Below are 26,538 nucleotides of genomic sequence, written 5' to 3'. Positions count from 1 at the left end.
TGCCTTAGCCCCTCTCACCTCAATCCCACATCCCAGCTGAGACACACCATTCTAGGGCACGGTTCTACCCTGGTGGGGTGGTTGTGGTGGTGGTGGTGGAGGTGGTGTGTAGGTAACACAAACCAAAACCTGTCTCACTCTCTATTTTTCCAGTTCCCCGTTGTGAATCTCCCTTCATTCCCCAATGAATCCTGAGAAGAGAATTTCTAAACACAAAAGCTCCCACACTTCTATTTCTTCCACATGGTTATTAATACATATTTATGCCTCTAACTCCATAGAGTGATGGCTTTGGATGAGCAATGAATAATACATTAAACGCATCTGATGAAGCGCTGTCTCCAGTAATTGTGCGTGTGTGTGTGTGTGTGTGTGTGTGAATCCACTAAGCAGTGATCATGCAATTAGACGGATGAGGACTAAGCAGCGTGTAAGCTGTGATGGAGGAGAATCTGCAGCGGTTTCTCTGTTCTCAATCTTAAACTCCACACACACACACACACACACTCTCTCTCTTTTTCTCTACACGTCTACTCCCAGAGCTACCCAGAGGGATGAAACACATCACCACCACACTACAGAAGAAGAGGAGAGGAGTGTCTCTCTAGGCCGAGGCATCAGACTGCAGAAGAAGAGGAGAGGAGAGTCTCTCTAGTCCGAGGCATCAGACTGCAGAAGAAGAGGAGAGGAATGTCTCTCTAAGCCGAGGCATCACACTGCAGAAGAAGAGGAGAGGAGAGTCTCTCTAGGCCGAGGCATCAGACTGCAGAAGAAGAGGAGAGGAGAGTCTCTCTAGTCCGAGGCATCAGACTGCAGAAGAAGAGGAGAGGAATGTCTCTCTAAGCCGAGGCATCACACTGCAGAAGAAGAGGAGAGGAGAGTCTCTCTAGGCCGAGGCATCAGACTGCAGAAGAAGAGGAGAGGAGAGTCTCTCTAGGCTTCAGAATCAGACATCCAAACACTTGTTCATCAAAGTAAAATTTCAAAGGTTAAATTTGGCCATTCATTCCGAATGGTTAAGTTAAGGGTTAAGGTTTGGGCTAGGGTTAAAAAAAAAAAAAAACGTGACCCTCTCTCCGCGGGCCAATTAATTAGTACACAAACGTAAGAGTGTCTTCCCCTCCTTTCATCGAGTATACTATGTATCATACCGCAGAAGAGTTTGGCAATCTACCACACCCCCTTTGAATCAGCTTTTGTTTTGTCAGAGGAGAAAAACATACACGTTCACTCTCCTCGCCGACTCTCCTCAATTAAAGCTGCAATATGTAACTTTTTGGGCGACCCGAGCAAATTCACATGGAAGTAGGAGTTATGGATCTGTGATTCTCATTGACAGCAAGTCTAAGAAGTGGTGAATTATATTCTATGTGCTCTATTTCTATGCTTCCCATTCTGAAGTTTCGTTTTTGCATCTTTTACTTTTGGTTTTGTACACCAAAAGTTCAGTGCTTCAAAGCACTGAAAATACACTATTTTTGGTTATGGGAAAGATATTTCAAAGCGGTTTAAATTCTTTAATCAATGACTGCTTGTTTAGTCACACAAACTGAAATTAGGCAAACTATGAGAATTATAGCAACCAGGAAATGGCAGAACGATTTCTGCATATTGCACCTTTAACTTTGACCTTTTTCAAAAGCAGGCGAGAGAGGACAGAGGATGCAGGAGGTGAGCAAATCTAATTTACTAAAGGGCTTAATGATAATAGTGCTCACCGTTGCCCCTAGTGGCCGGTTATGGCGTTCTCTCCTTACATCTTGCTTAGCTGGACAGACGTATAATTTTGCAGTGGATCTTGAGCGATTCCTCTGGTCTGTTATCCCAGTTATCTCCCAGCAACCCAACATTCCATCACATACAGTTCAGTACTGTAGTATTAATTCCTGTGTTCTCAAACTGCCCCCAGCCGTTTCACAATGTTCCTGTAGACCTGAATTGGAGAGGTTTGAGAACCACTCCTCTAGACCAGGCTATAGTAAGGTAGTAGTAATTCCTGTTGGTCCTCTAGACCAGGCTACAGTACTGTAGTAGTAATTCCTGTTGGTCCTCTAGGCCAGGCTACAGTACTGTAGTAGTAATTCCTGTTGGTCCTCTAGACCAGGCTATAGTACTGTAGTAGTAATTCCTGTTGGTCCTCTAGACCAGGCTACAGTACTGTAGTAGTAATTCCTGTTGGTCCTCTAGACCAGGCTACAGTACTGTAGTAGTAATTCCTGTTGGTCCTCTAGACCAGGCTACAGTACTGTAGTAGTAATTCCTGTTGGTCCTCTAGACCAGGCTATAGTACTGTAGTAGTAATTCCTGTTGGTCCTCTAGACCAGGCTATAGAACTGTAGTAGCAATTCCTGTTGGTCCTCTAGACCAGGCTACAGTACTGTAGTAGTAATTCCTGTTGGTCTTTCAGACCAGGCTACAGTACTGTAGTAGTAATTCCTGTTGGTCTTTCAGACCAGGCTACAGTACTGTAGTAGTAATTCCTGTTGGTCCTCTAGACCAGGCTATAGTACTGTAGTAGTAATTCCTGTTGGTCCTCTAGACCAGGCTACAGTACTGTAGTAGTAATTCCTGTTGGTCCTCTAGACCAGGCTATAGTACTGTAGGAGTAATTCCTGTTGGTCCTCTAGACCAGGCTATAGTACTGTAGTAGTAATTCCTGTTGGTCCTCCAGACCAGGCTATAGTACTGTAGTAGTAATTCCTGTTGGTCCTCCAGACCAGGCTATAGTACTGTAGTAGTAATTCCTGTTGGTCCTCCAGACCAGGCTATAGTACTGTAGTAGTAATTCCTGTTGTCCTCTAGACCAGGCTATAGTACTGTAGTAGTAATTCCTGTTGGTCCTCTAGACCAGGCTATAGTACTGTAGTAGTAATTCCTGTTGGTCCTCTAGACCAGGCTATAGTACTGTAGTAGTAATTCCTGTTGGTCCTCCAGACCAGGCTATAGTACTGTAGTAGTAATTCCTGTTGGTCCTCTAGACCAGGCTATAGTACTGTAGTAGTAATTCCTGTTGGTCCTCCAGACCAGGCTATAGTACTGTAGTAGTAATTCCTGTTGGTCCTCCAGACCAGGCTATAGTACTGTAGTAGTAATTCCTGTTGGTCCTCCAGAGCAGGCTATAGTACTGTAGTAGTAATTCCTGTTGGTCCTCTAGACCAGAATACAGTACTGTAGTAGTAATTCCTGTTGGTCCTCCAGACCAGGCTATAGTACTGTAGTAGTAATTCCTGTTGGTCCTCTAGACCAGGCTATAGTACTGTAGTAGTAATTCCTGTTGGTCCTCTAGACCAGGCTATAGTACTGTAGTAGTAATTCCTGTTGGTCCTCTAGACCAGGCTACAGTACTGTAGTAGTAATTCCTGTTGGTCCTCTAGACCAGGCTATAGTACTGTAGTAGTAATTCCTGTTGGTCCTCCAGACCAGGCTACAGTACTGTAGTAGTAATTCCTGTTGGTCCTCTAGACCAGGCTACAGTACTGTAGTAGTAATTCCTGTTGGTCCTCTAGACCAGGCTACAGTACTGTAGTAGTAATTCCTGTTGGTCCTCTAGACCAGGCTATAGTACAGTAGTAGTAATTCCTGTTGGTCCTCTAGACCAGGCTACAGTACTGTAGTAGTAAATTCCTGTTGGTCCTCTAGACCAGGCTACAGTACTGTAGTAGTAATTCCTGTTGGTCCTCCAGACCAGGCTATAGTACTGTAGTAGTAATTCCTGTTGGTCCTCTAGACCAGGCTACAGTACTGTAGTAGTAATTCCTGTTGGTCTGCTAGACCAGGCTACAGTACTGTAGTAGTAATTCCTGTTGGTCCTCTAGACCAGGCTATAGTAAGGTAGTAGTAATTCCTGTTGGTCCTCTAGACCAGGCTACAGTACTGTAGTAGTAATTCCTGTTGGTCCTCCAGACCAGGCTATAGTACTGTAGTAGTAATTCCTGTTGGTCCTCTAGACCAGGCTATAGTACTGTAGTAGTAATTCCTGTTGGTCCTCTAGACCAGGCTATAGTACTGTAGTAGTAATTCCTGTTGGTCCTCTAGACCAGGCTACAGTACTGTAGTAGTAATTCCTGTTGGTCCTCTAGACCAGGCTACAGTACTGTAGTAGTAATTCCTGTTGGTCCTCTAGACCAGGCTACAGTACTGTAGTAGTAATTCCTGTTGGTCCTCTAGACCAGGCTACAGTACTGTAGTAGTAATTCCTGTTGGTCCTCTAGACCAGGCTATAGTACTGTAGTAGTAATTCCTGTTGGTCCTCTAGACCAGGCTACAGTACTGTACTTTTCTATCCTCTTATTGATGTGGATGTCTTTGTGTGATCAGACCTGGCTTAGGGCTCTCATACACACACACACACACACACACACACACACACACACACACACACACACACACACACACACACACACACACACACACACACACACACACACACACACACACACACACTTCCATTAAAGGCCCTCAGAAGAGAAATACTGCAGCAGAAGATTATAGTGACAACATTAATCTGCTTAGCTATGAATCCAATTAGGGATAATAGTGATGCTAGAACTGGTGATGCTAGAACTGGTTGGTTTGGTCAGTCATTGAAATAACATTACTAGAATAGATCACTGTAGTAATCATATTACTAATACTATTTATTTTTGTATCTTTTTGTGGTCACTAAGAAGGATACCCGAAAAACATACAGAGGCTTATTTTGTATTTAAAAAAATGTACGAAGGAATTGTTATTTTATTCATATAGTTTAATTGTGAAGGTTGGTTTTGTTGTACATAGCTAACAATTCTTAATACAAATATTTAATTTTATCATAAAATTGAATTTTGTTTGTTTAAATAGGCAGCCCTCCATATGGATACGATATCTCTTCACCAGGTAACCAACGTTAAAGCAACACCTCACCAACATATTTACTTAGCACCACACTGGAGTTAGAACTTAATGCCTGCAGGAGATTTGACACAAAATCAGGTATTTATGCCTCCGCTCCGTCCCTGTTCTAAAGCCAGTCAATAACAGATTATGGTGATGTCAACGCTAACCAAGGGGAAGACTGACTAGTACTCTCTGTTTGGCTCAAGGTATCCATTCCACTGCAGTTATATTTAAACATGGAAACATATAGAGAGACAGTCAAGCTAGATCTTTTTATGAACACATAGGCTACACACACAAACACATGGAAACATACACCCACAAATAACACAAAGATGAACAAACGCACACACACACACACACACACACACACAAACACACACAGAGCGTGCACACACACACACTGCCGATGACATCCCCAACCGTTACATCCGCAACCGTTACATCCCCAACCGTTACATCCGCAACCGTTACATCCACAACCGTTACATCCCAACTGTTACATCCCCAACCGTTACATCCCCAACCGTTACATCCCCAACCGTTACATCCCCTACCGTTACATCCCCAACCGTTACATCCCCAACCGTTACATCCCCTACCGTTACATCCCCAACCGTTACATCCCCAACCGTTACATCCCCTACCGTTACATCCCCAACCGTTACACCCCCTACCGTTACATCCCCAACCGTTACACCCCCAACCGTTACACCCCCAACCGTTCCACCCCCAGCGTTACATCCCCAACTGTTACATCCCCAACCGTTACATCCCCTACCGTTACATCCCCAACCGTTACATCCCCAACCGTTACATCCCCAACCGTTACATCCCCAACCGTTACATCCAACCGTTACATCCCCTACCGTTACATCCCCAACCGTTACATCCCCAACCGTTACATCCCCTACCGTTACATCCCCAACCGTTACACCCCCAACCGTTACACCCCCTACCATTACACCCCCAACCGTTACACCCACAACCGTTACACCCCCAACCGTTACACCCCCAGCGTTACATCCCCTACCGTTACATCCCCTACCGTTACATCCCCAACCGTTACATCCCCTACCGCTACACCCCCTACCGTTACATCCCCAACCGTTACATCCCCTACCGTTACATCCCCAACCGTTACATCCCCAACCGTTACATCCCCTACCGTTACACACATGGCACCCTATTCCCTATATAAACCCTATGAGTCCTGGTCAAAAGTAGTGCACTAAATAGGGAATAGGGTGTCATTTGGAGTGCAAGGCATGCAGGCCTCAGCCACACTGATGAGTACCTCCCTCATCCGGAGGAGCTCCATTCATCCACAGACACAAGGAGCCATTCAGCCTCCTACTGCCTCTGACCGTCATAGTCCGCAACTTCCCAGGCTTATTCACGCACACACATACATACAGATGCACAAATGCACGCACAGACACATGCACGCAAGCACACACACACATACACACCCGGATGCACAAATGCACACACCCGGACACACACGCACACACACACAGACACGGATTAACTTTCATTCATACACACACTAAGCAGATCATCATGAAGTCCAGATTCCAAAATGTAATGTAATGTTAACCTTTTCCACATCCTCTTGAAGCACATTCTGAAACAAAGAGAGAAATGGTGTCCCTGTCATCTCTGTCGTACGTACATCACGTCTTCCGTCTGTTGTGCCTGTTATTTACATAGTCATTTAGCAGACACTCGACTTACAGGAGCAATTAGGGTTAAGTGCTCAAGGGTGAGTCAACAGATTTTTCACCAAACCAGCTCGGAGATTGGAACCACCGACCTTTCAGTCACTGGCTCAACGCTCTAACCAATAGGCTACCTGATGCGTGTCACATGGAAGCCGTGGCTGTCTCAGCTGACAGGATCTGATCTGTTCCTTCGTGTTAGGGACGGAGAGGAGCGGGATCACTGTTCACTCACCACAATCTGGCAATGTGTTGTCATCACAGCGGCTGCCAATACCCAGCTCAGCTCAAGGGTTGTTCAGCACAAGAAATGGTTTAGAAATACATGTGGCCTTGTCTCAGACCTGCATTAGTGTTTTTTTAGGGGGTAGATCAGATAGATAGTGGAATTGTCTGCATCATATCCAATCCCCCGTATATATTTTGGTAAATATATATTTTTTATATATTTTCCTTCTTTATTATTTCCCCTAACCTTTCCAATCCCTCACCTAATTTGAGTAAACTAAAATGTTTTGCCAAGAGTATTATTATATTATTGATTGCTTGACTATACCTTTTCAAATCACCCAGCAGTGCTATCTGCAGAGTTAGTTCCAGGTAAATGTTGTAATTCTGTCGCCATTCCTGAACCTGCAAGCAAAAACAAGCTACGTATGGGCAGTACCAAAACAAGTGATCTAAAGATGTTGTCTCTTTGCAGCAAAATCTACAAAGCTGGGATGGTTGTATCTCCCTTATACAGTGCCTTTTAAAAGTATTCAGACCCCTTGACTTTTTCCACATTTTATAACGTTACAGCCTTATTCTAAAATGCCTCATCAATCTACACACAACACCCCATAATGACGAAGCAAAAATGTATAAAAAATATCAAACTGAAATATCACATTTACATAAGTATTCAGATCTTTTACTCAGTACTTTGTTGCAGCATCTTTGGCAGTGATTACAGCATCAAGACTTCTTGGGTATGAAGCTACAAGCTTGTATTTGTATTTGGGCAGTTTCTCCCATTCTTCTCTGTAGATCCTGTCAAGCTCTGTTAGGTTGGATGGGAAGAGTTGCTGCACAGCTATTTTCAGGTCTCTCCAGAGATGTTTGATCCGGTTCAAGTCCGGGCTCTGGCTGCGTCACTCAAGGACATTCGGAGACTTGTCCCGAAGCCGCTCCTGTGTTGTCTTGGCTGTGTGCTTAGGGTCATTGTCCTGTTGAAAGGTGAACCTTCACCACGAGTCTGAGGTCCTGAGCGCTCTGGAGCAGGTTTTCATCAAGGATCTCTCTGTACTTTGCTCCGTTTATCTTTGCCCCCGATCCTGACTAGTCTCCCAGTCCCTGCCGCTGAAAAACATTCCCACAGCATAATGCTGCCACCACCATGCTTCACCGTAGGGATAGTGCCAGGTTTCCTCCAGACGTGAAATTTGGCATTCAGGCCAAAGAGTTCAATCTTGGTTTCCACAGACCAGAGAATGTTATTTCTCATGGTCTGAGAGTCCTTATGTGCGTTTTGGCAAACTCCAAGCGGGCTGTCATGTGCCTTTTACAGAGGAGTGGCTTCTGTCTGGAAACTCTACCATAAAGGCCTGACTGGTGGAGTGCTGCAGAGATGGTTGTCCTTTTGGAAGGTTCTCTCATCTCCACAGAGGAACTCTAGAGTTCTGTCAGAGTGACCATCGAGTTCTTGGTCAACTCACTGACCAAGGCCCTTCTCCCCCGAATGCTAAGCCCGGCCGAGTCTGGTGATTCCAAACTTCTTCCATTTAAGAATGATGGAGGCCACTGTGTTTTTGGGGACCTTCAATGCTGCAGAATCTTTTTGGTACCCTTCCGCAGATCTGTGCCTCGACACAATCCTGTCTCTGAGCTTTACGGATAATTCCTTCAACCTCATGGCTTGGTTTTTGCTCTGACATGCACTGTCAAATGTGGGACCTTATATAGACAGGTGTGTGCCTTTCCAAATCATGTCCAATCAATTTCATTGTCACGGTTTTCGTTGTGTTGAGGAAAGGAGGACCAAAATGCAGCGGGATTGTGGACACTCATGTTTATTCCTGATAAAACAGGTAAGGTATCCACTTGAAGAAAAACAAAACAATAAACAATACTCACAACGGCACCAGTGTGGCAGGCTCAAACAAACGCAGTGCACACAACAATCTCCCACAAAAGACACATACAAACACACCCTAATATATGGGACTCTCAATCAAAGGCAAATGACAACACCTGCCTTCAATTGAGAGTCCCAACCCCAATTGACCACACATAGATATACAACAGCTAGATCAATCATAGACATACATAACAAGGAACAGTGCCCAAAAACCCCGGAAATACACAAATCAAATCCCCTACAACAAACACACCACCCCGAATACCATAAAACGAATACCCTCTGCCACGTCCTGACCAAACTACAATACCAATTAACCCTTATACTGGCCAGGACGTGACATTCATTTATGACAGGTGGACTCCAAACAAGTTGTAGAAACATCTCAAGGATGATAAATGGAAAAAGGATGCACCTGAGCAAAGGTTCTGAATACTTACGTAAATAAGGTATTTCTGTTTTTTGCAAAAAATTCAAAAAACCTGTTTTCGCTTTGTCATTATGGGGTATTGTGTGTAGATTGCTGAAGATTTTTTTTATTTAACCTCTCTTGGGTAGGGGGCAGTATTTTCACGGCCGGATGAAAAACGTACCCAAATTAAACGGCCTACTACTCGGGCCCAGGAACTAGAATATGCATATTATTAGTAGATTTGGATAGAAAACACTCTGAAGTTTCTAAAACTGTTTGAATGATGTCTGTGAGTATAACAGAACTCATATGGCAGGCAAAAACCTGAGAAAAAATACAACCAGGAAGTGGAGGATCTGAGGCTGTAGTTTTTTCACAGTGACTTAGGGTTCATTTTGCACTTCCTAAGGCTTCCACTAGATGTCAACAGTCTTTAGAAAGTTATTTGAGGCGTCTATGGTGAACATTTACATTTACATTTTAGTCATTTAGCAGACGCTCTTATCCAGAGCGACTTACAGTAGTGAATGCATACATTTCATACAATTTCATACATTTTTTTTCTGTGCTGGCCCCCCGTGGGAATCGAACCCACAACCCTGGTGTTGCAAACACCATGCTCTACCAACTGAGCTACAGAGAGCCAACAAAGGAAGTTGGAAGTTGTTGACTCAGGAAAGCACATGAGTTCATTGGCACGCATTCACGTGAGGGGTAGCTGTGTTCCAAAATGTTTTTCAAGACATTGGAATCGTCCGGTTGGAATATTATTGAAGTTCTAAGTTAAAAAGGCCCTAAAGATTGATGCTATACAACGTTTGTCATGTTTGAACGAACGTAAATAGAACTTCTTTAGACTTTTCATCGTGACATTTTGGCCGCGCTTCCTACACTTGGAGTAGCTTACTGAACGCGCAAACAACAAGGAGCTATTTGGACATAAATTATGGACTTTATCGAACAAAACAACATTTATTGTGGACCTGGGATTTCTGGAAGTGCCTTCTGATGAAGATCATCAAAGGTAAGTGAATATTTCTAATGCTATTTATGATTTTAGATGACTCCAAAATGGCGGGTATCTGTATTGCTTGATGTCTTTTTCTGAGCGCAGTACTCAGATTATTGCAAAGTGTGCATTCCCCGTGAAGCTTTTTTGAAATCTGTCACAGCATAAAGGAGATGTTCATCTATAATTCTTTGAATAACAGTTTAATATTTTATCAACATTTATGATGAGTATTTTTGTAAATTGTAGTGCTGATTCACTGGCAGTATTGGAGGCAAAATATTTTCTGAACATCACGCGCCAATGTAAAAGGCTGTTTTTGGATATAAATATCAACTTGATCGAACAAAAAATGCATGTATTGTGTAACATGATGTCCTAGGAGTGTCATCTGATGAAGATCGTCAAAGGTTAGTGCATAATTTTAGCTGGTTTTCTGGTTTTTGTGACGGAAAATGGCTGTGTGGTTTTTCTTGTGTTGGAACTGTCCTAACATAATCTAATTTTATGCTTTCGCCATAAAGCCTTTTTGAAATCGGACAATGTGGTTACATTAAGGAGACGTGTATCTTTAAAATGGTGTAAAATATTTGTAGCGTCCCACCTCCCCAAGAGAGGTTAATCCATTTTAGAATAAGGCTGTAACATAAGAAACTGAAAAAGTCAAGGGGTCTGAATACTTTTCGAAGGCACTGTATATAACATTCTATTGGTTGAAAGAAATTTATATAATAATTGAAGCTGAAAAACTACGTTTTGAATCCGACATCGTTTTGTGTATCAGTTCATAAACCATATGCCATGGAATCGGTACATCGAAAATCTCTTCCCAACTATTTTGCCACCTGTATGGCACAGCTGTCAATGTTTGGTCCTTAATAAATGAAACTGGTACACTTTTTTATTCATCACAATTTTCTTTAACCAATTTTGGTCTTTAATGCAGGGCCGACAGACAAGTTCCTTACCTTCTCCCCTTTCCACTTGCCTCCTCCATTTTTGCTGTAATGCTGAAATTAGTTGGCTATAATTTTGAATAAAGGAGATATTTCCATATTGTAACGTGTGCGCTGGGAGTCGGGAAGCAAGTTCAGGGAGTGAATCATTTAATAAATAAATGAAAACATAACGCAAACCAAGAAACACGAACAACGCACAGACATGAAACTGAAACAATGACGCCTGGGGAAGGAACCAAAGGGAAATGACATATATAGGGAAGGTAATCAGGGAAGTGATGGAGTCCAGGTGAGTCTAATGATGCGTAGGTGCGCGTAGCGATGGTGACAGGTGTGTGTAATAATCAGCAGCCTGATGACCTAGAGGCCGGAGAGGGAGCACACGTAACACATACAGTGGGGAGAACAAGTATTTGATACACTGCCGATTTTGCAGGTTTTCCTACTTACAAAGCATGTAGAGGTCTGTCATTTTTTATCATAGGTACACTTCAACTGTGAGAGACGGAATCTAAAACAAAAATCCAGAAAATCACATTGTATGATTTTTAAGTAATTAATTTGCATTTTATTGCATGACATAAGTATTTGATCACCTACCAACCAGTAACAATTCCGGCTCTCACAGACCTGTTAGTTTTTCTTTAAGAAGCCCTCCTTTTGATATTATGGTTATGATATGAATATTTGCACATAAAAGCGATTCTACCAACATTTCTCACATAATTCATTTTAACGACACAAAAAGATCCCACCTTGTCTAACGTATTTTGCATTGTCGATATTTAGAACGTTTCCATCAGGCCTGTCATGACATTTTTTATCCAACATGTACTTTACTTGCATAAAATGGTAGAATGGAAACCTGGTTTGTGACACAGATCTGATGGGTTGAAATGTGACATACAAAAAAAACCTTGGGGCATAAATGACAGAGAGCATCAATATTTCACATTTCTGGCTCTAGTTTGAATAGGAATTCCTCATGAAAGTTCCTTTTGTGTTAGCCTAGGGAAAATATACTCCCCTAATCTCCAGCTGCGTCAGCTATGATGTAGGCTACATTAAAGGTTAGTGAGCCATTATGACAGGTGTAATTGACATTCCTACATAACATTGTTGTGTAATGGTTACAATGACTGTTCTGATAAACATGCTGATTCTTCTCCCTCATGCCGGACGTGTTTAACTATTCTTGTGGGGACCAGAAGTGGGATGGGAGACCAGATGTTGCTGGAAGTGGTGTTGGAGGGCCAGTAGGGGGCACCCTTTCCTCTGCTCTAAAAAAATATCCCAATGCCCCAGGGCAGGGATTGGGGACATTGCCCTGTGTAGGGTGCTGTGTCGTTTGGATTGGACATTAAACGGGTGTCCTGACTCTCTGTGATCACTAAAGATCCCAATGTGTTCTGGCTAAATTCCCAATCTGGCCCTCATACCATCACGGCCATCTAATCATCCTCAGCTTACTATTGGCTCTTTCCTCCCCCTCCTCTCCCCTGTAACTATTCCCCAGGTCATTGCTGTAAATGAGAATGTGTTCTCAGTCAACTTACCTGGTAAAATAAGGGTTAAATAAAATAAATAAAACATTTAAATTACAGTCCTATTGCATTAGATATCATGTTTACAGTCCTATTGAATTAGATATCATGTGTTACAGTCCTATTGCATTAGATATTATGTGTTACAGTCCTATTGCATTAGATATTATGTGTTACAGTCCTATTGCATTAGATATCATGTGTTACAGTCCTATTGCATTAGATATCATGTGTTACAGTCCTATTGCATTAGATATCATGTGTTACAGTCCTATTGCATTAGATATCATGTGTTACAGTCCTATTGCATTAGATATCATGTGTTACAGTCCTATTGCATTAGAAATCATCTGACTTAAAATACATCCACGGTTTCCATTTTTGCTGATTACCTTTTCGTTCAGTTTTTTTCAAAACAGAACTGCGTCTCTTCAGAGCCGAGGCAGAGATCAGAGGAAAAGCATGACAAGTATGTGAACAGAATAAAAACTGCCTTTAAATTCAAGTCTTGTCTCAGAGTAGGAAAAAAAAACACAGAAACAACACGGTTATCAATGTCTGAAGACTCTGCCAGTGAAATTGAATGTCGCACTTCAAGCAGTCCTGAGGAGACTAGTGTGGAAAGAGAGAGTTGTCAGGGAGGAGAATGTATTGTGTATGGTTCATCTGAAGCCAGCACCCAGCTGCATCGGCCTGATGCACAGTGTCCAACATGGAGCACCTGGGACATGGCCTACCTTTAGATGTACCAACTTAAATACATAACAACTCAAGGGCACCTTGGTGATTAAAATCCCAAAAGTGAAGGTTGGAACACACAAAAATACACATACATAACTCCAGAAATTAAGTTATTTTTCATTTTATAATGTTTTTTTCTTGCTTTTCAGCAGACGGGGGAATGATTGGGATACCATATCACCTTGGTCTTTAAAACATGTTACAAAGCCGCTTCAGTGTCTGTATCTGCTAAGGGAAGGTGATTGTGACAGTGCTGCTAAAACGATTAAACATGATTTGATTTGGGCATCATCAGAGCAGACAGGCTGTGCGATGACAATTCGGTGGTTGATGTACTTACACGAGAGTAACTTAGCTGCTTTGACCGGTGACCAGCATTGATCCACAGTGCTTTACAATAAAGTATAAATCCTCTTTCCTACGTGCCTGAGTGTCACCTTACACGCTCGCCCCCATGTAAGTGAGCTCATCCATGAAGATAATGATGTCCAAGGGTGAACAAATTGAAGGTCTACTATGTAATATTTCTCCTACAGTGTTCCGGTAATTAGAACCCTATTAGACGTGTTCCTGAAACGAGCCCACCTTCTGAAGTTGAGTGAGTCACGGCGGTTGGGGCCATTTGAGCGGTATGGTGTTGTAGGCTAGGTTACTGTAATGAGAAAGCTAACCTGAGTAGCTGGTGCCAGCTGAAGCTAAATGAATACAAATCCATCTGTAATTAGGAACAGGGCTTTGCGGGAACAGGCTTCTCTGAATGTCGGTGGGAAAGGGGAGTTGCTTGATCAGCGTCAATATTTGTTACATAAAGTATATAACCACTTTGTTATATTGTCTGTAACCTACATGGTAGATTTGTCAGAAAAATGTGTTCATTGCACTGAGGTCTCTCTCTTGCTCACACACGCACACACACTGGCTCTTATAAGATAGAGAGCCACACACGCCCACACACACAGCTTCTTACGAGAGAGAACGATACAGATGGATGCAAAAAAGCACACATTCTCGAACATTCTTTACAGTGACAGAATAACCAGCTGTAATTGTATATATGATAACTACATATATCAATGCCAGATACCTCCACGTAGCACAGACTAATCATTTCTGGACAAGTGTTGGCCAGTGGTCTCATTGAGCGGGAGGACAACAGATTGATCGTATGAATAAATAACCCATGAGGTGAACTAAGAAATAACTGGGAGGGATGGGTGGAATGGGGAGGACAGAGACCCTGGGGGAAAAAGACTTACAAGCATATGTCATGGAGAAGCTGTTGCCCATCTTGACCATATCCACCTGCGGCACCAGTTTGGGGATATCCTGGTGGTGCGAGAGCGCGAACCGAAACACATCATATTCGTGAGATTCGGTTGGGAATAGTCCCCCTGTGAAAGATACATATTCAACGGTTATTTATAAAACGCCTATCTGCAAACAAAACGCAAACATAGAACAGATCAATATTTCCGGACTCTATTATCAGAAAAATATGTTGAATTCAACTTTATAGCCTCGGAAAAGGCATATTCACTAACTTGCCATTGTCCATACAAATCGGCCTATGCCAAGAAACCAAATGTGTAACCTCAACAAATAAATACAAAAATACAATAATTCTGCCAGGCTTCATTTTACGCATGGGTTTTGCACCTACCTATATTGATGTTACTTGGAAAACTTGAACCCAAGCACATCCCCAGAAAACTGGTGTACAGGAGGGTGAAGCTTCGCTGCATATTTCCTTTTGCATTGGCGAAGAAAAAAGAGGCAAAATCCAAGCATAGGTCTTTCCTTGGTGTGTTAGTGTATACCTCCTCTACCCCACTCCTTTCTACCCAGTTACATATGCTCTTACAACAACATAGATCCAATGTCGAGAGGGAACGTGCAACTGCAGTCACTATCTTCTGTCTCCTCTCCTCCCGCTCTTTCTCTCGCAAGCTGCTGACGCCTGCGTGTCTTCGACTGCAATGATACGGAACCGTGGCTTCAGCTCGAGCCCCTACCTACCGAATGCACCCAGCATCCTCTCAGGAGACGCGCACGAGGGGGGTCTCGTGGCTCTGTTTTTATTTTGTTTTATACACTTGTAATTGGATTCAAACAGTCATAACTGCTATGGTTCCTTTGTTCATCTAGTATTTTATTAGTGTATAACGTTTTCTTACATCTGAATTTGGCATCATTCTACATTGTAATATACTGAAATGCATCTATGGGGGAATGTTACGCAGTGGTCTAAGACACTGCATCTCAGTGCTAGAGGCGTCACTACAGACCCTGGTTCGATTCCAGGCGCACAATTGGCCCAGCATCGTCCAGGTTAGGATTTGGCCCGCGTAGGCAGTCATTGTAAATAAGAATGTGTTGTTAACTGACTTGCCTAGTTAAATAAAGGTTAAATAAAAAATAAATAAATAACCTTTGCGTAATTGCACTGTTTATGCATTGGCACATACCTCTAAAAGCCAATTTATGCTTGAACCGAAAATGTGGTTGTAGGCGCCAAATGGATGGTGTGACGTACTTGTGGAGCCTCTGTAGGCATGCAGAGGCCAAATTGAGCTCTGTTCTGCATCACTGTGCACCTCTCAAATGTTGTAACATTGTGGAGGGCTACATACAGCTCCGCATTGACATGATTGGTTGACTGGTGGGTGATGGCGGGAGGTCCTGTATAAACACAAGCTCACTTCCTTCTAAACGAATCATGTTCTGTACTAGGTGTTATGTCATGTTTCATGTGGAGACCAGGAAGAGTAGCAGATGCTTCTGCAGCGGCTAATGGGGATCCTAATAAATACCAAAACTTCCTTCACAACAGCTCTGCGTTGCTCCATGAAGCGCAAAAAAATGTTTGCTCTCTCTTCTGTGGAGGCCACATCCCAGTTGATGCTGTATGGACAATACAGATGTCGATTGACGCAGCATAATCTGGATATGTATGAAGCAAAACTTCAACATTTACCATTTCTGTCAAGCCATCTACACATACAATTTGATGCATAAATTCAATAAATCGCACTGCAACTGCCTCTGCAATGCAATGCTGCAAGGCAAATGCAGCGTTCCATTGGACATGAATGTACTTCGGATGTACCGAAACCCAGCGACGCTGTCGGTGTGATCCAGGCCATATATGCCTCGTTTTCTATCCTGCTGGTTTGTATACAAAGAGCCTACCTTGGTTTTATTGCATGGCTTGTGGGTGAGGTCTTCTCATGGCCAAAACATTCATGGTTGTAACCACTTTAAGGTTCAGCAGGGATAATTACTATGGGGGAACACAAGCACACACACAAGTATGAAAGTATGACTGTTTGGTACCTGATAAGGGGTTTGTAATCTGTAAGGTTAGCAGCTTTTACAGTCAAGTCCTTCCAGTTACTTCCTATTGGACACTGGTCACATCCCAAATGGCACTCTATTCCCTGCATTGTGCACAACTTTTCACCAGGGGCCATGGTCAAATGTAGTGCACTATGTAGGGAATAGGGTGTCATTTCGGACGCATTCTATATGTATGTACACTCTCCTATGCCTCCGGATCAGTGCTTCATCTCTATGGATCAACTGCAAGGTTAAACAGCAGCCCTGGTTTCCATGTAGGGATTGATTGCACTCAACATTATGGATGTGATGCCCCTGTGCTTGTTTATCAAATGAAGCAGTAAATCCTTCCTTTGACACAATTAGGATTAGGGATAAGCCCGTTTATCAGACCCAGCCAAAGCACTTTCTCCTCAGCTAATGGTAAAATTGCTTTCTCCCAGTTATTGTCTCCAGAAACCCAAGTAGGGTATTAACATATTTTCTCAGACAATAACATTTGGAAAGATTAGGAGGCTTTAAGCTGAAGTAATTTCTTCTTGTTTCCAATTTAACAGAAATGTTACTGATAAAACCGTGGCAAAGTACTTCCAGTCAGAGACACTTCAGTCACAGAGACAATGGAGGAGTGGAGAGAAATACATGGTGATGGTGTTGACTGTTTTTATTGAAATGTTTTATTGTCTTACGAAGTACAATATCAGCTACAAACTTTCAAGACAGAAACATGCTGTTTTCTTCTCCTCCTAGGGAGTTTTTCCTAGCCACTGTTTTCCTGCCTCTGCTTTTCTTAGTCATTGGGATTTTAGGCTGTTATTATTGATTAGGCTGTCTTGTACTCATTCACAGCTGAAAGCTGAATTGCTACTACAGACAAAAAAGAAGCTAAACAAACGGGAGATAACAGTTAGCTAGCTGAAGAAAACAGAAATGGAGAGCATCCAGGTTCAGAGAGTGCCTGCTCCTGGTGAAGGCATCTATTTGGTTGGCAGCCATGTCGGACGGTAGGGACAGGAGTGATGATGGTGAGTGTGGTCACAACTGCTGACAACTGCTGATGTAAAAAGGGCTTAATCATTTTTTAAATTTGATTGATCACATTAGCCAAACGTTTTGAAAAAGATACCAGTGCATGATCAACGGACACGGGGCTCCCTCAAACCCTCACAATATGAGAAACCTGCTACATACCGACATAGCACCATATATGACCTGCTACCTCCCTCTTCAGAGGAATGTTCATGATTCATGAGTCTTTAGCATATCTAAACCATTGTAGTGAAAATCTCACCATATAGCAAATAAAGCAAACAGGAAGTGGTAGGGGGAGTATCAATGTAACATAACCTGCATTATTGTGAGCTGTATAGAACACCATGTGTTCTCTCTGTGTTCTGCCTTCTGTGTTCCATGTTCTCTTGCGTTCTTTCAAAGTGAAATTACTTCTTTGTAACCTCTGATTTGAAAGTCATGATAAAATAAAGCAAAAAATAAACTGATTGGCTAGACCGAACTGAAGAGCTGATGCATATTGTTCTAAGCTCAATGTATGAAAAGTAAATCAATACTATTCACCATACATGTGGTAATAGAATGTTTTGAGCCCTCCATTTACTCACCCTATAGAACTCTATATGAACCCTGTGAATGGCATATAGCCATGTGTCAGGTGGTGTTGCTAAATAGGTCATCAATAGATTCAAGGTTGTAGGCTAGTCTAAGGCTGTCTTAAATGGCACCCTATAGTGCACTACTTTTCACCAGGGCCCTATGTAGTGGTAGTGCACTATATAAGGAATAGGATGCCATTTGGGATACATCCTAAGGACAGAAGAATATGTCAGAGCCATGCTTGTAATTTAGCTTGGGCATCGCTGCAGTCAGCCAGCCAGCCGCCCGCCCGTCCGTCCGCCCGCCTGCCCGCCAACTGTCCGTCAGTCAGTCCGTCCGTCCGTCCGTCCGTCCGTCCGTCCGTCCGTCCGTCTGTCTGTCATAGTGCCAGAGGGAGTGTGTTTTTCAGGAGGTGACAGGAAGCCTAACAGCTTTACAGATGAAAATCAGAAGAATAAAGTAAGGCTGTCATACCTCAGTTTCTCCAGGGAGCGCAGGAGGGACTGGTAACATGGAGAGAGAGAGAGAAAATAATAAGAGAGAGAGAATGAGAGAGAGAGAGAAGGGGGAGGGATGGAGAGAGGGAGAGAGAGAGAATAATGAGAGAGAGTAAAAAGAGAGAGAGAGAAAGAGAGAGAGAGAGAGAGAGAGAGAGAGAGAAGGTGGAGGGAGAAAGAGAGAAGGGGAGAGAAAGAGAGAGAAAGAGAGAGATTGAATGATGAGAGAGAGAAAGAGAGAGGGGGAGGAAGAGAGCGTAAGAGAGAGGATGAGAGTGGATGGGCGAAGGGAGAGAGGAGAAAGGAGTGAAATAATGAAAAAAGAAAGAGTAAGAAGGAGAGAGAAGAAAATAAAGGATAAATCGTGATTGGATATAGAGATCTGGAAAGAAGGATAGAGAGGAGAGAGCGAGATAGAAATGTGATTTGATTTACTGTAGAGACCAAGTAGGAAAAAAAACTGACAGTAGGACAATTAACACAAACTCTGTTGTTGCACTTCCCTCTGTGTTTCCTTCAAAGGTGCACTACGCAGATATCGCTCCGCTATTTCCTGGTTGCTAAAATTCTAGTAGTTCACCTAATTTCAGTTTCTGTGACAAAACAAGCAGTCATTGTGTAGAGAATCATTGTACCATCTAAAACGCTGTGAAATATATTTTCCATAACCCAAAAATATAGTATTTTCAACTGTTCGAAGCTGGTGTACAAAACCGAAAGTAAAAGATGCAAAAACAAAACTTAATAACGGGAAGCATAGAAAGACAGCACATAAAACAGATCTAACACTTCTTAGACTTGCTTTCAATGTCACGCCCTGACCTGAGAGAGACGGTTTGTTTCTCTATGTGGTTATTTCAGGGTGTGGGGTGGGCATTCTATGGTGTCTATTTCTTTGTGTTGAGCCGAGTATGGTTCCTAATCAGAGGCAGCTGTCTATCGTTGTCTCTGATTAGGAATCATACTTAGGCAGCCATTCCCCACCTGTAGTTGTGGGATGTTATTTTTGTACTGCTTGTTGTAGCATGCAAGATGTGACGGTCGTTTATTTATGATTTTGTTTAAAGTGTTCTGGTTTATAATAAATTAAGATGAACACTCACCACGCTGCACCTTGGTCTACTCCTTTGGACGGTCGTTACATTCAATGAGAATAAAATATCTATAACTTGCATTTCTATGTGAATTTGGTCAGGTCGCCCAAAAAGTTACATATTGTTGCTTTAAAACGGATGGAGGTGGATGTTTCCAATATACAAGGTAGGCCAAGGCCTCAACATGTACAAAACACGACACACTGCTGAAATGATCACGTCATAACCAAAGTGGTTCCTGTCTCTTTAAAAAAGCTTCAACCTGGCTGTTTGGTTTGATTGGTTCTGGACAGATTACCCTTAATGTCACAAGCAGTAACCAACAATGGAGTGTGATGGTTTTGGCTTGTTACTCGCTTTGTCTGCAGGCAGGCGCTCTTGATTACACCACTTGTTGACTGACAGCCAGATGGGGAGGAAGAGGAGGCAGACGGGTAGGGGAGAGAAGTGAAGTGTATTACTGGGTCTAGTCTGATTGGACTTGGATGGATGCCTGGGAGCGAGAGCTCAATATGGAACCGGGAGGTATGCCGTGCCTGAGTCCAACTCCTCGTCTTAATTGGGACAAGTTATTGACGGTAAACTTAATTAACCACCTTGGCAATCGATTGGCCATGTCTTTTTCCCAAACTGCACCCCATTCCCTTCACAGTGCATTAAGCTACTTTTGACCAGAGCGTTATTGGCCCTGGAAAAAATAAATTGTGCACAATTTAGGGAATATAGTACCATTTGGGACACAGCCCAAGATTGTTTTGATCCTGCCCAGTGAGGAAGGAATGGAAGGATGTGTGTTGGATAGATAGATAGAGAACCAGCATGATGTGTGTTGAATAGATAGAGAACCAGAAGGATGTGTGTTAGATAGATAGATAGATAGATAGATAGATAGATAGAGAACCAGAAGGATGTGTGTTGAATAGATATGGAACCAGAAGGATGTGTGTTGGATACAGAACCAGAAGGATGTGTGTTAGACAGATATTTACAGAATCAGAAGGATATGTGTTGGACAGATAGAGAACAAGAAGGATATGTGTTAGATAGATAGAGAACCAGAAGGATGTGTGTTAGATATAGAAGAAGATGGATGTGTGTTAGATGTAGAATCAGAAGGATGTGTGCTATATAGATAGATATAGAACCAGACGGATGTGTGTTAGATATGGAACCAGAAGGATGTGTGTTAGATAGATATGGAACCAGAAGGATGTGTGTTAGATATATATAGAACCAGAAGGATGTGTGTTGGATATAGAACCAGAAGGATGTGTGTTGGATATAGAACCAGAAGGATGTGTGTTGGATATAGAACCAGAAGGATGTGTGTTTGTTAGATATATATAGAGAGAACCAGAAGGATGTGTGTTTGTTAGATATATATATATAGAGAACCAGAAGGATGTGTGTTTGTTAGATATATATATATATAGAGAACCAGAAGGATGTGTGTTTGTTAGATATATATAGAGAACCAGAAGGATGTGTGTTGGATATATGGAGAACCAGAAGGATGTGTGTTAGATATATAGAGACCCAGAAGGATGTGTGTTAGATAGATAGAGAACCAGAAGGATTTGTGTTAGATATAGAAGAAGGATGTGTGTTAGATATGAAACAAGAATGATGTGTGCTATATAGATAGATATAGAACCAGAAGGATGTGTGTTAGATAGATATAGAACCAGAAGGATGTGTGTTAGCTATATAGAGAACCAGAAGGATGTGTGTTAGATATATAGAGAACCAGAAGGATGTGTGTTGGATATATGGAGAACCAAAAGGAAGTGTGTTAGATAAAAAGAGAACCAGAAGGACGTGTGTTAGAAAGATAGATAGATATAGAACCAAAAGGATATGTGTTAGAAAGATATATAGAACCAGAAGGATGTGTGTTAGATATAGAACCAGAAGGATTTTTGCTAGACAGATAGATCAGGGGCGAAAATCTGATATCAACTTTGGAGGGGACAATTACATGAAATTTTCTCAAGAGCAATTCCTGAGGGGAACACCAAAAGTAGTGCTGTAACACATAGCCTACATTGTAATATGGTAAATGTATATTGAGGAACCAAAGAAATAAGGTGTTTGCCGTACTCCTAACTACCGGTACCCAAAACTACACAACTAATCACAACAGCAATACCATTGCCTTTAACAAATCTTAGTTCAGTCACCAGTTTAAGTTGAGAGTGGGGGTATCTATGGCATTTTCCAATTATGTTCCTATTTTACAAGTCAAAAAAATTGAGAACCTTTCATAATGTTGCCAAACAAAGATTCAACAAACTTACCTGAGACTCCCTGTCTCTGCCAGTCTGTCCCTGCATATCTGTCCCCAACTCTGCTGTCTGTGTGCCATCTGTTGCCTGCTCTGCCTAATGACATCATTGTGAAACATTTCCATTACAATTTAATTTCTTTCTTATGAACATTTTATCAACTAGTCTTTGAGATATTAGGCTACTAGGGTTCTTACTTTGCGTTTTGGTGTATTGAAAAATACTCTGATGTCCGTCTTTTATTTTTCTGCCTTTTTCTACCTGGCTGGCTGGCTGGCTACACACACAGTGTGTAGGTTATTTACAGTAGGAGATGGGCTTCTATCATCTTCAATCATTCTATTTGGGCTTCGATCTAAAAGGTAGCTAGCAAATGTGAAACGGATTAAAATGACAAGAGTTGACAGCTGTATGAGTTCACCATTTACACAACATATGCTGCAACCTTTTGTAATTTTAATAGTTTGTTTCATATTGGCTGGCTTCCAACAATAGCTTAATTTGCAAAGCTAGCGAGCACCAATTCCGTTTCAATGGTGTTTGCTATAATCTTTGCTACCCGGGTTAAATAAAGGTGAAATAAAATAAATAAATAAAAGTTCCCTTGCGACAATTTAGCTTTTGCAACGAGACCATTAAATATATTTAAGACAATGGTAGAAGAGAGTGTAGTTCTGTTCAGTTTGGACTTCAGTTTATCGCTAACCTTATCACAGGGACTTTGAAGCACTAACTTACATCATCTGCATGCTGATTCTTGGAATAAATTGACGATAGCAAAGATTTCATCTTTGACGAGGTCACATAAATGGAATAGGTACTAGCTAGATAAATAGTTAATATTTGCGTGCTAGCTCTGCATATTCAGCTAGTGTGTGCGCGCGATTGACTGGATTAACCTCACGTCAGTTACGTTCATTGAGTGCCTTTCAGACAGTAGACACGACCTGTTACCTTGCCAACAAAGGAACTGGCAGTGGATCAAACCATTGTGAGGCAAAGGGTGGGGGGGTCGCAATCTTTTGAAACTTAAAAACGCGCTATTAAGTGTCTATAATCAGCACAATTGCTTTCATTGCGTATTATTAATATTATTTAACCTCTATGGGCTAGGCGGGACGAATTCATCCCACCTACGTAACAGCCACTTGAAGCCTGTGGCGCGATTTTCAAAACCTTAAAAATCCTATTACTTCAATTTCTCAAACATATGACTATTTTACAGCTATTTAAAGACAAGACTCTCGTTAATCTAACCACACTGTCCGATTTCAAAAAGGCTTTACACCGAAAGCAAAACATTAGATTATGTCAGCAGAGTACCAAGCCAGAAATAATCAGACACCCATTTTTCAAGCTAGCATATAATGTCACCAAAACCCAGAAGACAGCTAAATGCAGCACTCACCTTTGATGATCTTCATCAGATGACAACCCTAGGACATTATGTTATACAATACATGCATGTTTTGTTCAATCAAGTTCATATTTATATCAAAAACCAGCTTTTTACATTAGCATGTGACGTTCAGAACTAGCATACTTCCGGGGAATTCGCTAACATTTTACTAAATTACTCACGATAAACGTTCACAAAAAGCATAACAATTATTTTAAGAATTATAGATACAGACCTCCTCTATGCACTCGATATGTCCGATTTTAAAATAGCTTTTTGGTGAAAGCACATTTTGCAATATTCTAAGTACATAGCCCAGGCTAGATAGATAGATATAGAACCAGAAGGATGTGTGTTGGATAGATAGATATAAAACCAGAAGGATGGTTGTTGGATATAGAACCAGAAGGATGTGTGTTAGATAGATAGAGAACCAGAAGGATGTGTGTTAGATATGGAACAAGAATGATGTGTGCTATATAGATAGATATAGAAAAGGAAGGATGTGTGATAGATAGATATAGAAAAAGAAGGATGTGTGATAGATAGATATTGAACCAGAAGGATGTGTGTTAGATAGATAGAGAACCAGAAGGATGTGTGTTAGATAGATATATAGAGAACCAGAAGGATGTGTGTTGGATATAGAACCAGACGGATGTGTGTTAGATATATAGAGAACCAGAAGGATGTGTGTTAGATAGATATATAGAGAACCAGAAGGATGCGTGTTGGATATTTGGAGAACCAGAAGGATGTGTGTTAGATATATAGAGAACCAGAAGGATGTCTGATAGATTGATATAGAACCAGAAGGATTTTTGCTAGATAGATAGATATAGAACCAGAAGGATGTGTGTTGGATAGATAGATAGAGAACCAGAAGGATGTGTGTTAGATATAGAACCAGAAGTATTTTTGCTAGATAGATAGATATAGAACCAGAAGGATGTGTGTTGGATATATAGATAGAGAACCAGAAGGATGTGTGTTGGATAGATAGAAAGAGAACCAGAAGGATGTGTGTTGGATAGATAGAAAGAGAACCAGAAGGATGTGTGTTGGATAGATAGAAAGAGAACTAGAAGGATGTGTGTTGGATAGATAGAAAGAGAACCAGAAGGATGTGTGTTGAATGGATAGACAGAGAACTAGAAGGAAGTGTGTTGGATAGATAGATAAATAGATAGAGAACCAGAAGGATGTGTGTTGGATAGATAGATATAGAACCAGAAGGATGTGTGTTGTATATAGAACCAGAAGGATGTGTGGTATGTATATATATATAGAGAGACCCCAAAGTGTGTGTGTTAGATAGGAATGTATAGATCCAGAAGGATATGTGTTGGATATTTTGAGAACTAGAAGGATTTGTGTTAGAGAGATAGACAATCAGAAGGATGTGTGTTAGATAGGTAGATAGAGAATCAGAAGGATGTGTGTTAGCTAGGTAGATAGATAGAGAATCAGAAGGATGGGTGTTAGGTAGGTAGGTAGGTAGATAGATAGAGAACCAGAAGGATGTCTGATAGATTGATATAGAACCAGAAGGATTTTTGCTAGATAGATAGATATAGAACCAGAAGGATGTGTGTTGGATAGATAGATATAGAACCAGAAGGATGTGTGTTAGATATAGAACCAGAAGGATTGGTGTTAGATATATAGAGAAAGAGAAGGATGTCTGTTAGACAGATAGAGAACCAGAAGGATGTGTGTTGGATAGATAGATAGAGAAACAAAAGGATGTGTGTTAGATACGAATGCATAGATCCAGAAGGATATGTGTTGGATATATAGAGAACTAGAAGGATGTGTGTTAGATAGAGAATCAGAAGGATGTGTGTTAGATAGACAACCAGAAGGATGTGTGTTGGATAGATAGATGGAGAACCAGAAGGATGTGTGTTGGATAGATAGATATAGAACCAGAAGGATGTGTGCTGGATATAGAACCAGAAGGATGTGTCTTGGATATATGGAGAACCCAAAGAATGTATGTTAGATAGGAATGTATAGGTCCAGAAGGATATGTGTTGGATATATAGAGAACTAGACGGATGTGTGTCAAATAGATAGAGAATCAGAAGGATGTGTGTTAGATAGGTAGATAGATAGAGAACCAGAAGGATGTGTGTTGGATAGAGAACCAGAAGGATGTGTGTTGGATAGAGAACCAGAAGGATGTGTGTTGGATAGAGAACCAGAAGGATGTGTGTTGGATAGAGAACCAGAAGGATGTATGTTGGATAGAGAACAAGAAGGATGTGTGTTGGATATAGAACCAGAAGGATTGTTGTTAGATATATAGAGAAACAGAAAGATATGTGTTAGATAGATAGATATAGAACCAGAAGGATGTGTGTTAGACATGGAACCAGAAGGATGTGTGTTAGATCTAGAACCAGAAGTATTGGTGTTAGATATATAGAGAAACAGAAGGATGTGTTTTAGATAGATAGAGCCAGAAGGATGTGTGTTGGCTAGATAGATATAGAACCAGAAGGATGGTGGTTGAATAGAGAACTAGACGGATGTGTGTCAGATAGATAGAGAATCAGAAGGATGTGTGTTAGATAGGTAGGTAGATAGATAGAGAACCAGAAGGATGTGTGTTGGATAGAGAACCAGAAGGATGTGTGTTGGATAGAGAACCAGAAGGATGTGTGTTGGATAGAGAACCAGAAGGATGTGTGTTGGATAGAGAACAAGAAGGATTGTTGTTAGATATATAGAGAAACAGAAAGATATGTGTTAGATAGATAGATATAGAACCAGAAGGATGTGTGTTAGACATGGAACCAGAAGGATGTGTGTTAGATATAGAACCAGAAGTATTGGTGTTAGATATATAGAGAAACAGAAGGATGTGTTTTAGATAGATAGATAGATAGATAGATAGATAGATAGATAGATAGATAGAGCCAGAAGGA

The 26,538-nt window shown here is 41.5% G+C and overlaps 1 protein-coding gene across 2 annotated transcripts in view; it reads right to left on the bottom strand.

The window, feature by feature from the left end:
• LOC106612123 (glutamate receptor 1-like) overlaps positions 1 to 15,344 on the bottom strand; it is a 344,456-nt gene extending 329,112 nt beyond the window's left edge. For both annotated transcript variants that reach the window (XM_045724994.2, XM_082956056.1), the window contains exons 1-2: positions 15,044 to 15,344; positions 14,640 to 14,774 (exon numbers count right to left, since the gene is read on the bottom strand). In XM_045724994.2, coding sequence (XP_045580950.2) covers positions 14,640 to 14,774; positions 15,044 to 15,125 — 217 coding nt within the window. In that variant the 5' untranslated portion in view covers positions 15,126 to 15,344. The remainder of the gene's footprint in view (positions 1 to 14,639; positions 14,775 to 15,043) is intronic.
• Positions 15,345 to 26,538: the final 11,194 nt, after the last annotated feature.

Source organism: Salmo salar, chromosome 09 (genome assembly GCF_965601325.2).
Source record: "Salmo salar chromosome 09, fSalSal1, whole genome shotgun sequence".
Classification (NCBI taxonomy): Eukaryota; Metazoa; Chordata; class Actinopteri; order Salmoniformes; family Salmonidae; genus Salmo; species Salmo salar.
Note: the sequence above shows the minus strand (reverse complement) of the source record. Positions and strands in the feature narration are given on the sequence as shown.